Source organism: Mastigoproctus giganteus, chromosome 1 (assembly GCF_048544385.1).
Source record: "Mastigoproctus giganteus isolate SK-2022 chromosome 1, ASM4854438v1, whole genome shotgun sequence".
Lineage (NCBI taxonomy): Eukaryota > Metazoa > Arthropoda > Arachnida > Uropygi > Thelyphonidae > Mastigoproctus > Mastigoproctus giganteus.
Genome location: NC_143575.1, coordinates 44,807,084 through 44,820,868, shown reverse-complemented (window position 1 = coordinate 44,820,868; position 13,785 = coordinate 44,807,084). Strand labels below are relative to the sequence as shown.

At 37.7% G+C, this 13,785-nt stretch overlaps 1 protein-coding gene across 1 annotated transcript in view; it reads left to right on the top strand.

Moving 5' to 3' along the window:
• Oseg6 (intraflagellar transport protein Oseg6) overlaps nt 1–13,785 on the top strand; it is a 690,115-nt gene that overhangs the window by 224,317 nt on the left and 452,013 nt on the right. The window contains exon 14 of the mRNA XM_090372456.1: nt 1,621–1,770. Coding sequence (XP_090228582.1) covers nt 1,621–1,770 — 150 coding nt within the window. The remainder of the gene's footprint in view (nt 1–1,620; nt 1,771–13,785) is intronic.

The following is a 13,785-nucleotide window of genomic DNA, read 5'->3' as shown; positions in this document are numbered from 1 at the left end:
GTAATCCACATTTGGAAAGCCTCCAATGGTGTATTATACTTGTAAGCCATTTTTAAACTAAACTGTATCAAGTCATTTCTCAATTGCTTTTTAATTAGATTTAAACAATTTTTTGTACATGGTCTAAATTTGAATCCATAGGCTAACATTTTTCTTAATTCCATATGCGGAACTATTGCTAAATTACCTGTTATAATGCTTATGGTATTCATCTAAAAATGCTTGATATTTGGGGAAATAACATAAGCATTCTGCTTCTTGATCACTTTTGATTAGATTATTAGCCACTTGCTTGTAATTGCAGACGGTTAATCCTATTGGCTTAGTGTAACTAAAATGTATACTGATACTAGGGCTTGCAATAGGCAGAGCAAAGTTAAATTGTTTGATAATTTGTTCAGTATAAATATTGTCCATAACTATGTTTATAAATCTGAAGTTAAGATATTCTTTGGTGTTTAATGTTATATTACCCAATTTGAATTTAAATATATTTATCAATAAATGATTTAGATGCTGATTATTATAGCTATAAGTGCTACTTATTTTTAAAAAGGTTCTTAGTATACTATTCTTTAGACCAAAAACAATGTCATGTATATGCTTAATATTTATAACTGAACTATCCCATGATTTTAAAAGTTCTGCAAATTTACCTATTTTGCTGGCCGTACGTGTTTTTTTGTCCATTTTATTGACGGTATTTCTGACACGTGTATCTTAATTACCATTTGGAAAATTTATAACACATTGGTTTTGCTTGTTGCTCTTAAAACATTGTCCATTGAATATGCTGTTGAGCCTATATGGATAGAGTGGTTTATATTTTAGAATGTTGAGGTTTTCTAAAGCCAATCTTTTAACAGTAATATTTTTTATAGCTAAAATAGTAATAGTTATATTTTTGAAACTGTGAACTTTAAAATGCTACAATTCTATATCTTTTTTATTGTTGAAAGTTTTGATATGTGATCTATGCATGTTTATTCTTATGTGTAGCTATCCACCAGTTTGTCCTATATATTTAGATTCACATTCATTACATTTGATTAGGTAAACTACCCCACTAGTGTGGCAAAAAACTGGATAATCTACATTCGATGTTTTATGCTTAGGGTGCACGATGGGACGTGTTTGACAAAGCTGTTTACCACATGAATTAAATTTTAGAAAATTGTAATTTGTATGTTGCTTTTGCTGAGCTGCTAGAAGCAGTAGTCTACTTACAGAATTTGAATTACCTTTAATATCTGTAGTGTGGTCTGTCTCAAAATTATCAGTATATGAGTGTGCCTCGTTATTAAAATCTTTCTGAGAACTTAAAGTATTAAATATTGTATGGCTAGTAGTGTTACTTATCAGCCCACCCAGAGCCTCAGTGGAATCCGCGGTACAATTTATCCTATGGGACCAACGTAGTATCTTATTATTATTTGTAGTATAATAGCTCATAATGTTATTATTAGCCAATTAATATAACCTAATAGAGTAAAACAGAACAAAGATCAACTATAGGCTATTATTACCTTCTACTATTAGCCATAATATGGTAAATTTAGTGTCAGGATACTGTATATATATACTCCTATTTAAATAAGACTTTTTATCACTTTCTTGCAGACTGGATCAGTTCAGTTTTTCTGGTTAGAAGAATGGCAGATAGTCAATGAATATCATCATACTATTGGAATCACCAGCATTTTTCCTGATCCTTCTGGAACTCGCTTGTTAATTGTTGATGCTAAGTCAGATGGAATTATTTACAACCCTGTAAGGAAGTTTCTTCATAAATTTATTGAAATGTGATTAATTTTTCTTGTTACATTGTTTTAATTTTATTTTAAATAATTTTTAAAATTTTTAGACTAATCCAGATATAGTTGTGTGGGAGAGAAAGAGAAATCTGTTATCTCATTAGAATCTTACAGATTGCATGATGTGTTCTGTAGTATGATATAAGTTTTATTTTGCTTACCAGTTGTTATAGTGGGTTCATCACTTTTCCCTCATTTGGAGAGGTGAACTCAAATCCCATTGGAGATTAGATGAATTCTTAAAAGCCTCTTCAATTGAAGCTGTAGATAACTGATCCCAGACAGAGGGATTGGAGTGTCCCATTAGTTATTCTGTGTGCTTCAGATCACACAACTTTCAAATTTCAAAGTTGGTAGAATTGTGACTGTACCCAGACACAATTCTACCAACTTTATTTGCAATTACATCATCATCATGAAGAAGTCTTTAGGGAAGTGGTGGCCAGAAGCTTATCAAATTCTAGCAGGGAGCTTAATGATTTTGGAAAAACTGAGAGCAAAATGGAGGAGAAATTGTTGAAGTTAAACATAAGAAAGGCACTTCAGGTATAAGGGATCTATCCAGTTATATTAATAAGAAGATAGCAAAGGAAATAGGCAAACCCTTAGCCATAATTATTAGAGCATTCATGGACTCGGGGAAAGTCCCCATGGACTGTAGAGGTGCAAATGCATTTCCAATTCACAAAGGGGGATCAAAAGGTTACACGAGTAATTACAGACCTGTTTGTTTGACTTCTGTTCCAGGGAAAATAATGAAGTCACTAGTTAAAGAAACATTGCACGGTCATCTAGACACGACAGCAGTAACAATTGTTGAGACAGCATGGGTTTGTTAAGGGGAAATCTTGTCTGACAAATTTGATTGGATACTATGATGTGTGCAAAAAAGGAACTGGATGCAAAAAATAATTTTGATATCATATACTTGGATTTCAGGAAAGCCTTTGATACTGTTGCACATGGAAGACTACTGTAAAAATTGGAGCAGTATGGCATTAAGGGAAAGTTGCTACAATAGACAAAAGGATGGTTGAGTGGGAGAAGACAGAGATTGGTGATCAGTGGGTACTGCTCGACGTGGAATAATGTTATTATTGGTGTCCCTCAGGTTTCAGTGTTGGGCCCATTGTTGTTTTGTATATTATCAATGATATTGATGAAGGTATATCAAGGTTAATGTCAAAGTTTGCAGATGATATAAAGGTTGGCAGAGTTGTTAATGATAATAATGATAGTACACTACTGCAAAAGGATCTGGAAAAGTTGAGCAGATGGGTTGAGAGGCGGCAACCGAAGTTTAACATTGGAAATGAAAGTACTGCATATGGGTAGCATTAACCCCAGAGTAATGTACCAACTGGGTGGTACTACACTCAGGGTAGTGGAGAATGAAAATATCCTGGGGTAATTGTGCAGTCAGATATGAAGTTTTCTGAGCAGTGCAGACAGGCAGCAAGAGTAGCTCATAGTGTCTTGTTAATGATATACAGGAATTTTGCGAGCAGGGATAAGGAGGTGATTGGCCCCTTGTATAAGGCAATGGTGAGGCTACACCTTGAGTACTGCATGCAGGTCTGGAAGCCTCATTTTAAGAAGGATGTAGAGCTGCTAGAACATGTACAGAGAAGGGCAACGAGATTGGTGAGTGGAACAAAGGGTTGCTGTCACCAAGAAAGGCTCAAGTTCTGCAAATTGCAGATGCTGCAATTTGCAGAATTAAATCGCCTCAATTAGATCATCGAAGTGATCTAATTGAGGTGTATAAGGCCTTGAATGGTTTAAGCAAGCTCAATGGCGCCTCCATAGCCAGGTTGGCAGGAGCAGCAGTGCATTGCACACACTTCTTGATTAGACTGGGGTTCGAGCCCGTGACCACCAAATATGGAGGATGCAGAAAGGCCAGGGAATGACCACTGCATATCCCCGGAGCAATATGGCCTTAGTTGCTAATGCTCCTAAAAACCAAATAACAACAACAACAACAACAGCAAGCTCAATGCTGATGGGATTCTTCCTCTTGCTTGGATTACTCACCTGAGGGGACATAAATTCAAATCAAGGAAAGACAATTGTAGAATAGATGTGTGGAAATTTGCCTTTAGCCAGTGGGTGGTTGATAGTTGGAACAAACTTCCATCTGTTGTAGTAGAGGTCAACAACTTAAATAAGATCATCGCAGAACTAGACAAACATTTGGAGTGAATGGATGGGTGAAATGGAAAGGGTTTTTTTTTTTTTTTTTTTTTGGCTGATGTTATATAAGCTTGCTTTCTTGCATCATATGCCTTTACTAATGCTAATATAAAGTGGCATTGTTTTTATATGTTTATTTTGTACATATATAAAAATATAGAAATAAATAGAAATTTATATCTGTGAGCTAGAAAGAAGTAACAGTACCATCTAGGTTGGCGCACTATGGCCACAGATGCGATGCCCCTAATAAATCCCAAGAGAAAAAAAAAACAAACAAAAAAAAACAAAAACAAAACCATCTAGACAGGAATGCAGTTATACTGCAGTCACATCATGGGTTTTTTTAGGGATAGCCTTGTCTGACCAATCTGATTGGATACTATGACACAGTAACAAAGAAACTGGATGCAAAAAATAATTTTGATATCATATACTTAGATTTCAGAAAAGGTTATGATATTGTTGCACATAAAAGAGTGACATACAAATTGGCACAATTTTTAAAAAGGAATATTTTGTACATAAATACTTATAATTTTTCATATTTTGACTTGATCACCGAATATTAGAGTTAAATTATAGCCAAAAATCAAATCAGAATTTAAAAAAATAAATATAAAAAGAAAACTCAAGATTATTTTATGATGCAGTAACATCCTATACATCTATTTATCAATTGATTCAATTTAATTATAGCTCGAACACAGCATTGTATTGTTAAGGGAAAGTCTTGCCTGACCAATTTGATTGGATACCATGATGTGGTCACAAAGGAACTGGATGCAGGGAATAACTTTGATATCATATATCATATATTTGGATATTAGAAAAGCTTTTGATACTGTTGCACATGGAAGACTGCTGAACAAATTGGAGCAATGTGGCATTGGAGGCAAATTGCTGCTATGGATAAAGGGATGGTTGAGCGGGAGAAGCACAGAGCCGTTATTAGTGGACACTGCTCTTAGACTAATGTTATTAGAGCACTTCCTCAGGGTTCTGTGCTTGGCCCATTGATTTTTTAATATTTATTAATGATATTGATGTGTTTCAGATGATACACAGGTTGCAGGGTGGTTAAAGACAGTAATGAGGGTATGTTACTGTAACAAAATCTAAATAAATTAAGTAGATGGGCTGAGAAGTGGCAATTGAGCCGTAATCTTACCATTAATATACCAGCTGTATGGTAATGCACTCAGGAAGTGGAGAATGAAAAAGACTTGGAGATCATTGTGTTCACAGTTATAAAGTTCTCTGAGTAGTGTAGACCAGTAGGCTCCGAATGTTTTTGGTCGCGCACCCTTATTTTACATAAAAGAACTAGTGCACACCCCGGAATAAAAAATTAAATAAATAAGTTTAATATTTTTTTTATTTATAAATCATTTACATTGAAGTCATTATATCTAAAATCACATATAATTTTAAAAGATCACAAATAAAAAAATACAAAACAAAATTAAATTGAAGTTCAAATACAAAATGCATGTACTTGAATGATCGATGGCATGATCAAACAAAGCTGCATAATGAAGTATTAAAAAAAGCATTTATTTATAATTTTTATTTTCAATTATGTTTTGAGAAACTAAAGTTTTCATAATTAATAAATATTGATTTATTGTGTATTATCTCGTGCACCCCATGGATCATCTCAGCCATCTCTATGGGTGCACGCACCCCACTTTGGAGACCACTGGTGTAGACAAGCAGCCAGGAGAGCTCATGAGGTTTTGTTAATGATTTTTCTAGCAAGGAGATGATTTATCTCATTGAATAAGTCAACAGTCAGGCTACACCTTGAGTACTGCTTGCAAGTTTGGTGTCCTTATTTTTGGAAGGATGAGGACCTGTTGGAAAGGGTACAGAGAAGAGCAGTGGGATCAGTGAAAGGAAAGAAAGAAAGAGCATTCATACCTGGAAACTTGAGTCCCTGGCAACTATGCACCTGCAAGGAGATCCAGTTGAGGTGTTTAAGACTTTGAATGGAATGAGTAAACTCAATATGGTTACAATAAATTCAAACTGAAGAAGGTTGGTTGCAGGGTAGATGTGTGAAAATTGGCATTCAGCCAGAGGGTGGTCGATTATTGGAACAAACTCCCATCAGGTATTGTAGAGGTAGGCAATTTGAACAGATTGAAAGAAGAACTAGACAAACTGGTCCGATTATTGATATGGGAAATTTTGGCTTTTTTTTTTGACTAAGGATGTATGAGCATGCTTTCTTGCATCATTTGTCACTATTAATACTAATATTAATACTAATATGAATTGACTTGCATATGATATGTGTTGCACAAAAGATATTCAAAATTGTAAGAAAAATTGTTTATGTTTTTTTTTTCCTGAAAAATCTAAACAATTTTTGTTTAGATTTTTCAAATCACATTTATCACTTTTGATAAAGCTTGAAAATATTACTAAATAACAAATAATTCTAAACAATTGGCAGCTCAACTCCCTCCTCACTCTGTATATGGAGTGAGAAGGGAAGCTGAGCTTATTGTAAATTTTACTGCAATACAGTATTGAAAAATCTTAATGCTATACATGTATATTCATAACTTAAAAAATGTCTTTTAATATCACTTCTTTCAAATTAATGGGATTGGCCCCTTATGTGGATTAGGCACTCCTGCCCACCTAATTTGTTCTTGAGTCACTGACTGTTTTTTTTTCCTTAGTATAAACTTTGTGTAATATAAGCTATAAATAAAGAAAAAAAAATTGCCAGTTTATTTCTGCAAGGACTCTGATACTGCAACCTTTTAAAGAGAAATGATTTCCAATCTTTATTTTATACACATATATATATATAAGTTTCATTAGAAAATTTTAAAAAAGGGTTACAATGAAATTTTTAATAAATACAAAAAAAGGCAAACTGATTTAACGGCAATATGACCTAATGTGAGAAATCAGAACTATAATGTGCACATGATAGATAAGTGGCAACAAATTAACAAAATGACAAACAATTGGGCAATGAACATCATAGGCTTTCTGTATTTTGCAAAATAGATAAAATATAAAACTAGAGAGACATTTTATGTTATTTTTATTTATTTATTTATTTTTCTGTTATTTTAATTTTTACTTTTATTTCATTTTTTATTGTATATACAATGAAACTCAGTTAAAATGAGATTGAAGAGACTGATGAATTATGCTAATTTAAGCAATCCTCATTATAACTGATATACAGGAGGTATACAATATGGAATAATGTACCGGGTGGTTATAAAATAAGTTTCCCTAATCAGGAGAAAGGGAAAGTTTCTCTATTCAGATTTTAATATCAGAACTTAGAAATCTTCAGATATTGTTATATGTACTTTCCTTCACTTGAGATGACATCCTGAAAACGGAGGACTGCGTGCAATACAGTTTCACATGGCATTTCATTGAGGATGTTGGCTACATGCTGTTTAATGCTTTCTTTCAAATTGAGAAGCATCTGTATGCTGCCATGGTAAACTCTGTGTTTCAAGTATCCCCACAGCCAAAAATCACGGGGATTGAGATTTGCTGATCGGGCTGGTCAGAACTGCGGAAAGTCTCTAGAAATGATTTTTAAACGTTGAATGGAGCAGTCCCATCACATGTCGACAAACATGGGAAGGACCATCTTGCACGAACACTATGGTCTCCAAGCATTGCCTTTGTTGCAGAGCCGGAATAATGCGATCTCTTAGAAGAGCACAGTACTGTGCACTAGTTACCGTATGCCTTATGGGAGGGGGGATGAGGTGTAGACTCTTCAAAGAAAAAGGGTCCTATTATAAACTCTGCTGTGAATCCACACCATACTGTAACGTATGGACTCTGTAGTGGTCTTTCATGCACAGCGGATGGATGAGAATATTCGGTAGTTTTGTGCATTTACAGCAAAGTCTATTCGTTGTTGCTAATCACAAGACTTTAGTTCTTGCACTATGTGAATATTTTATTGACTTGTATGAGATTTGTATGGGAACCAGTGTAAAATTATTCGAAGCACTTTACGTATAGTAGACTAAGGAAGGTTCAATTTCTCTTGACACACCTCTGGCAGGCACTACTGACTGGTAGTGTTTTGCATTCTGACCTGTAGGCCATTGCAACCGCCACTTCATTCACTACCTCTGTTCCGATACATGGTCATCCCCTGCCCGGAATTACCTAACTCCCTCGTCTAGCCAGGTGGGAAGGGGCAACAGTGCGTAGCACACGCTTCTTGATTAGACCGGGGTTCGAGCCCATCACCACCAAATACGGAGGATGCGGAAAGGTCAGGGAATGACCACCGCATATTCCCGGAGCAATATGGCCTTAGTTGCTAATGCTCCTAAAAACCAAAAAAAAACAACAAAACAACTCCCTCGTCGGTCGCTTCAAATTTCTTTTTTAGTTTTCAAAGCCCCACTGATGTCAAAGGTCCTTTATGCAAACCTTTAAGTTTCCGATATTCATGTAGTGCTGCATCAGCTTTACAATTATTCTGGTAGAACAGTTTTACTGAAAGAGTATGTTCCGTTTTTGTAAGAGACATAATGGTTATTGATGGTGGCGTTGGCCTTTCTTCTTTTATCTAATAGGATGTCATTTGCATAAGCAGCGTGTCTTGAAGTAAATTACAACTTTTACTTATGTGCAGTGCTGTTTTTCTCCTGGTTGTGCTGAAATTTGAACAAATTTTTTTTTTTTCTAGAAATCACTTCCCCATACCCTAAATGACATACCCACCAAATTTCACAGCTCTAACTCTAACCGTTTTGACACTAGGGTCTCCTGAATAGGGAAACTTATTTTATTACCACACAGTATATCTCCTGTATTTCAGTAGGTATACATTATTCCATATACCTTTATAAAATGAAACTCCTTTTGATTACATTATCAATGAGCTATTTAATTTTAATTATACATCATTCAAAGTACTTTAAGATTTACAATACAACACAATACAATACAGTACTGTATTGTAAATTTTACTGCAATATAGTATTAAAAAATCTTAATGCCATACATGTATTTTCATAACTTGAAAAATCCTTTTAATATCATTTCTTTCAAATTTCTTTTCAAGTGAAATTTATAAATAGTGTGCTTTATTTTATTATGGTCAACCCGGAATTCTGGAGCATTGTTATAGCATCGTTATAAAATTCTAGTTTCCATGTCTTATTTTAATATGTGGTTGGTGAGAAACATTTAAAATCACAATATGAATTTACCCAACCCCAGAGGCCTGTTTGAAGAATTATTTAGATGTTATGGCCCCTCAATAGTGTGGTGCATCAGAGATTTCCAGAAGCACAGTGATAAAGAGGTTAAACACGAGCAGCATTTGAGGTTCGCTCATCGGTGTAAGGCACACAATCTTATACCCCCGAGGCTTTCAAGTAAAACTCCCATTTGAGGATGAATGACTATTCAACTTTGCTAAGTGGTATCAAAAGAAGATCTTAAATATATGGATTGAGAAACTACATAGGAATTTATACCACATCAGGCGAGACAAAAGACAGTGTTTTAATAAGATAAGTGAGAGGGTGACATCTGTATATGGTGTCAACAAAAACAAGACAAATTTCTGACATCTATAGACAGAGGCATATGGGGAAGTTCGATAGACTCAGAGAGCAAACTAGGTTCAGAAGCAATAGTTTTTGTTGTTGTTGTTATTTGGTTTTTAGGAGCATTAGCAACTAAGGCCATATTGCTCCGGTATATGCGGTGGTCATTCCCTGACCTTTCCGCATCCTCCGTATTTGGTGGTGATGGGCTCGAACCCCGGTCTAATCAAGAAGCGTGCGCTATGCACCGCTGCTCCTTCCCACCTGGCTATGGAGGTGCCGTACAGAAGCAATAGTGATAATACTGCTAATAATTTTATAGTGTATAGTGTGTTCGTGTCTAATGGCACCAGGGGTTTCCCCCATCTCCGCGTTGCTTTCATTGTAGGTGTACCAGTTCACTGGGAAGGCCAGAGATTTAAAAGTGTATGGATTTTGTAAGTGGAGTGTTGTGTTTCGTTGTTCTTCTGGCCATTTAGCCACTAGACCCCTGCTGGGGCCCAACGTTGTCCACACTATGCCTCGTGGAGGCAGACCAGGCACCCAGTAATTTTAAGTTTTCACTCTGGCAGGTCCTGCCACCTAATTTCCTGAGATTTCAGTGGCAAGGACCTAAAAAAAAAAAAAAATAAATAAATAAATAAAAATAAAAAAAAAATAAAAAAAAAAAAATAATAAATAAATAAAATAAAATAAAAAAATAAAAATAAATAAATAAAATAATTTAATAGTATTGGGAAATAGTCACTGAAAGGTAGGCCGAAAGGGGTTTTCGTATGCATTTGGAATTTTGACAATTTTTTTTTTTTTTTTTTAATTTTCTCATCGTATGGGGCATTTGCTAGTGTTTAGGCAGAGTAGGGGGAAGACTGAAGACAGGGGGAAAGCCAGAAATATGGAGCCAATAGGGAAGGTGACCCCAGGTCAAAGATTTAAATTTAGACTATGTGGGGTTACGCCGTGAAAGTGAACAGAGTAGGGAAGAAACTGAAGGCTAGGGGGAGGAAATAGGAAGTAAGGGCTCGATAGAGGAGGTGACCCCTGTGGTCAGTGGGGCAGGCCCATGTCCCACCAGGAAGAAAAAGAGGGCAAGGAGGGAAAGAGACATTGAAACCGGTACTTTCTTTCCACTTCCCCAGGGAAGTGGAAAGAAAGTACCGTGCAAGAGAGCACAGGTATAGCCTGTGCCATTGGCAGCAGAGCTGCAATGAGGTCAAGTCCATGGTAGGTCTTCTATTTGAGTTCTACTTCTTCTAAAGAGATGTCAACTTTTAGGGTTGTAGGTCATTCCTGGGACAAGTCCTGTATTTGCAGTTCAGGTTGTTGAGGTTGTGCTTGCATCAAGTCTATCATCAAGTTTTTCGGATTTAATCTTCTTTCATTTAAAGAGGAGAAATGCTGGTTGGTGATAAGTTTTGTCTTTGCGTTGTCATGGTTGAGTGGCTTTTCCTCAGTGAATGGCAATTTGCACCTTTCTTCTCGCGAAGAGGTCCTGGGCGAATCGTGACAATGCTTTATAATCCTCTTCAGTTTCAAGGAGGAGAAATTCTTGTCCTCTTGGAAGATATCTCACTTTTGCAATTAGAATACATCTTAGGTCTTCATATATGGGACAGTCAAACATAAGATGGTTCCAGTCTTCTATTTCTCCACAAGTGCAATTTGGGTTGTCTGTGAGTCTGAAGCCAGCGAGCTTTGCATTGAAGGGGCCATGCCCTGTTATTAAGTACGTTGTATGAAGTCCTGGGAAGAATGATGGTGATTTCGGGTATACTCTATTTGTGTGTGGAAAAAACTTGCGGGTGATCTCTCCTTTGGTGGTACCAGCCCATCTGTTTTGCCACTCCTGTAGCAGGTGGTTCTGTAAGCGTACTTTTTCTGCCTTCCTATTATTAGTGGGATCAGTTGTAAAATTCAGGAAGGTAACTGGGATTCCTTTGGAAAGGTAATAGAACATTCCAGTTCTAAAGATTTCTAGGTCTAATGGGAGCGTTCCTGCTATTACTTGTAAGGCTGGCGTACTCACTGTACTGCAGGCGCGGAGGATGGATCGCTGGGTAGAATCCAGCATTCTTCTATTCACTACTAGCGTGGTCTTATCGTACCATATGGCCGAAGCATATGAGATTGCTGGGATGAAAACTGTCTTATAATAGAGTGCCAGCGTTCTCTTGTTGAGGCCCCAGTCTCTACGTGAGACCCTGGTCACCAGGGCTGAGTAGTTCCTGATCTTCGTTCTGATGTATTTAAGGTGTGGCTGAAAGGATAGTTTGCTGTCTAGGAGAATACCTAAATATTTGAGCTGTGGTGCCAATTTTATCGTGCTCTCATCAATTTTAATTTGGGGTGGTCTACACAGGTCGAGAGAGCCTTTAAGGAGAATGGATGAGGTTTTTGCAGGTGATATTGTGAGAAAGTTCTTTGTTGCCCAAGTTTGAAGCAGTCGAAGGCATGGTTGGCCAGGGTCTCAAGCTGAGCTCTTGAGTTTGCTTCCACTGTAAGGATGCGGTCGTCTGCAAAAGTGTGGGATTTGACTTCTCCCAGATCCATTCTCAGGAACTCATCGAAGACAATGTTCCAGAGCAATGGGCCCAGACCCCTGCGGACAGCCTCTGTAGATCTGTTTTACTATATTCTTGTACGGAGTATTGATCTCGACCTTTCTCTGTGATAGGTAATCTTTTATGGTGTTGAATAGATTTATTGGCACCCTGGCCTCCCTCAGTCTACCGAGGACACTCGGCCACCAGAGTGAGTCAAATGCCCCGGCGAAGTCGATGGAGATCAGGAGGAAGTATTTCCTGCTGCATTCCCTCGCTGCAGTGAGCAGGTTTTACCAGGTTCCTCCACGATGCATCTATCGTGGAGGAACCTGGTTTGAACCCATATTGGTTCACCGCTGGTAGTCCTGCTGCTTCATAGTGCTGGGAAATTCTTTTATGCAGCAATCTTTCGTATAGTTTACTCACCACTGATAGAAGTGCAATGGGTCTATACGAGTCTGGATTCTCTGGCTGTTTGGTTGGGTTCTTCAAAATTAACTTAATATTTGCTGTCTTCCATTCAGTTGGGTATTTTCCTGCTTCCATACAGCAGTTAAACAGATCCAGCAGAAGCTTCGTTGCATATTCAGCTACCTTTTTAACAATTTCCGGCTCGATCAGATCTAAGCCTGGACATTTCTTGGGTTTGATCTCTACGGCGGCTACTAGGAGCTCCTCCCGTGAGAAAGGGGGCTCCTGCTGTGATGTGTCGTAATTCTGGTTTTCTTGGCACAATTGGTGCTGTTCTTGTTGGATTGGTATAGCTGGGTCCTTGAAAATAACGCCGAGAATATTTTCCATTGATTGCTCCCAAGTTGTGGTGAGCACACCCTGCGGTGTCCGAGTGGATGTTAAAACTTCGCCTCTGGGGAGTTTGTTGATGGTGACTTTGTAAACCACCCCCCAGGGGTTAGCATTTCCTGTTGTGGAGACCAAGCCCTCCCATGATCTCTTTTTACTTTTCTTGATAGTTTCTGTATAACGATTCCTGATTTTATAGTGGGGAAACAAAGCGCCGTCTCAAAGAACGTCTGGGGGAGCACACTAAGGCAATAAGAAATGCAGATTACGGTAAGTCCACCGTGGCCAAGCATTTTTGGGAGAAGCAACACCAGATCTCCCCGGATGAAGCTATCATCACTGATCGGGCGCATAGGTTCTGGGACTGCAAGTGACTCGAGAGTTGCGGATTAATTCGACAGAGAACATCAGTAGAGACAAAGGTTTGCAGATTCATACCCTTTTTGAGGCTACGATCCTCAGAAGGGATGAACGATTTCATATGACGTGCTCCCGAGCCGCTTCCGGTCCCAGTACACAGGAGAATAGAACATGTGCCAATGAAACACGTGATTTAGACCATGAACCTGCTGGTACTTAAGATGCAGGCGCCTCCGTAGCCAGGTGGGAAGGAGCAGCAGTGTGTAGCACACGCTTCTTGATTAGACTGGGGTTCGAGCCCGTCACCACCAAATACGGAGGATGCGGAAAGGTCAGGGAATGACCACCACATATCCCCGAGCAATATGGCCTTAGTTGCTAATGCTCCTAAAAACCAAATAACAATAACAACTTAAGATGCACCGCAGTACAAGGAAGCTACCGCTGAAGAAGAAGGCAGGAGCCTTCGAAAGCTACGGTCAGTTTTATCACTCTTCACCTGGT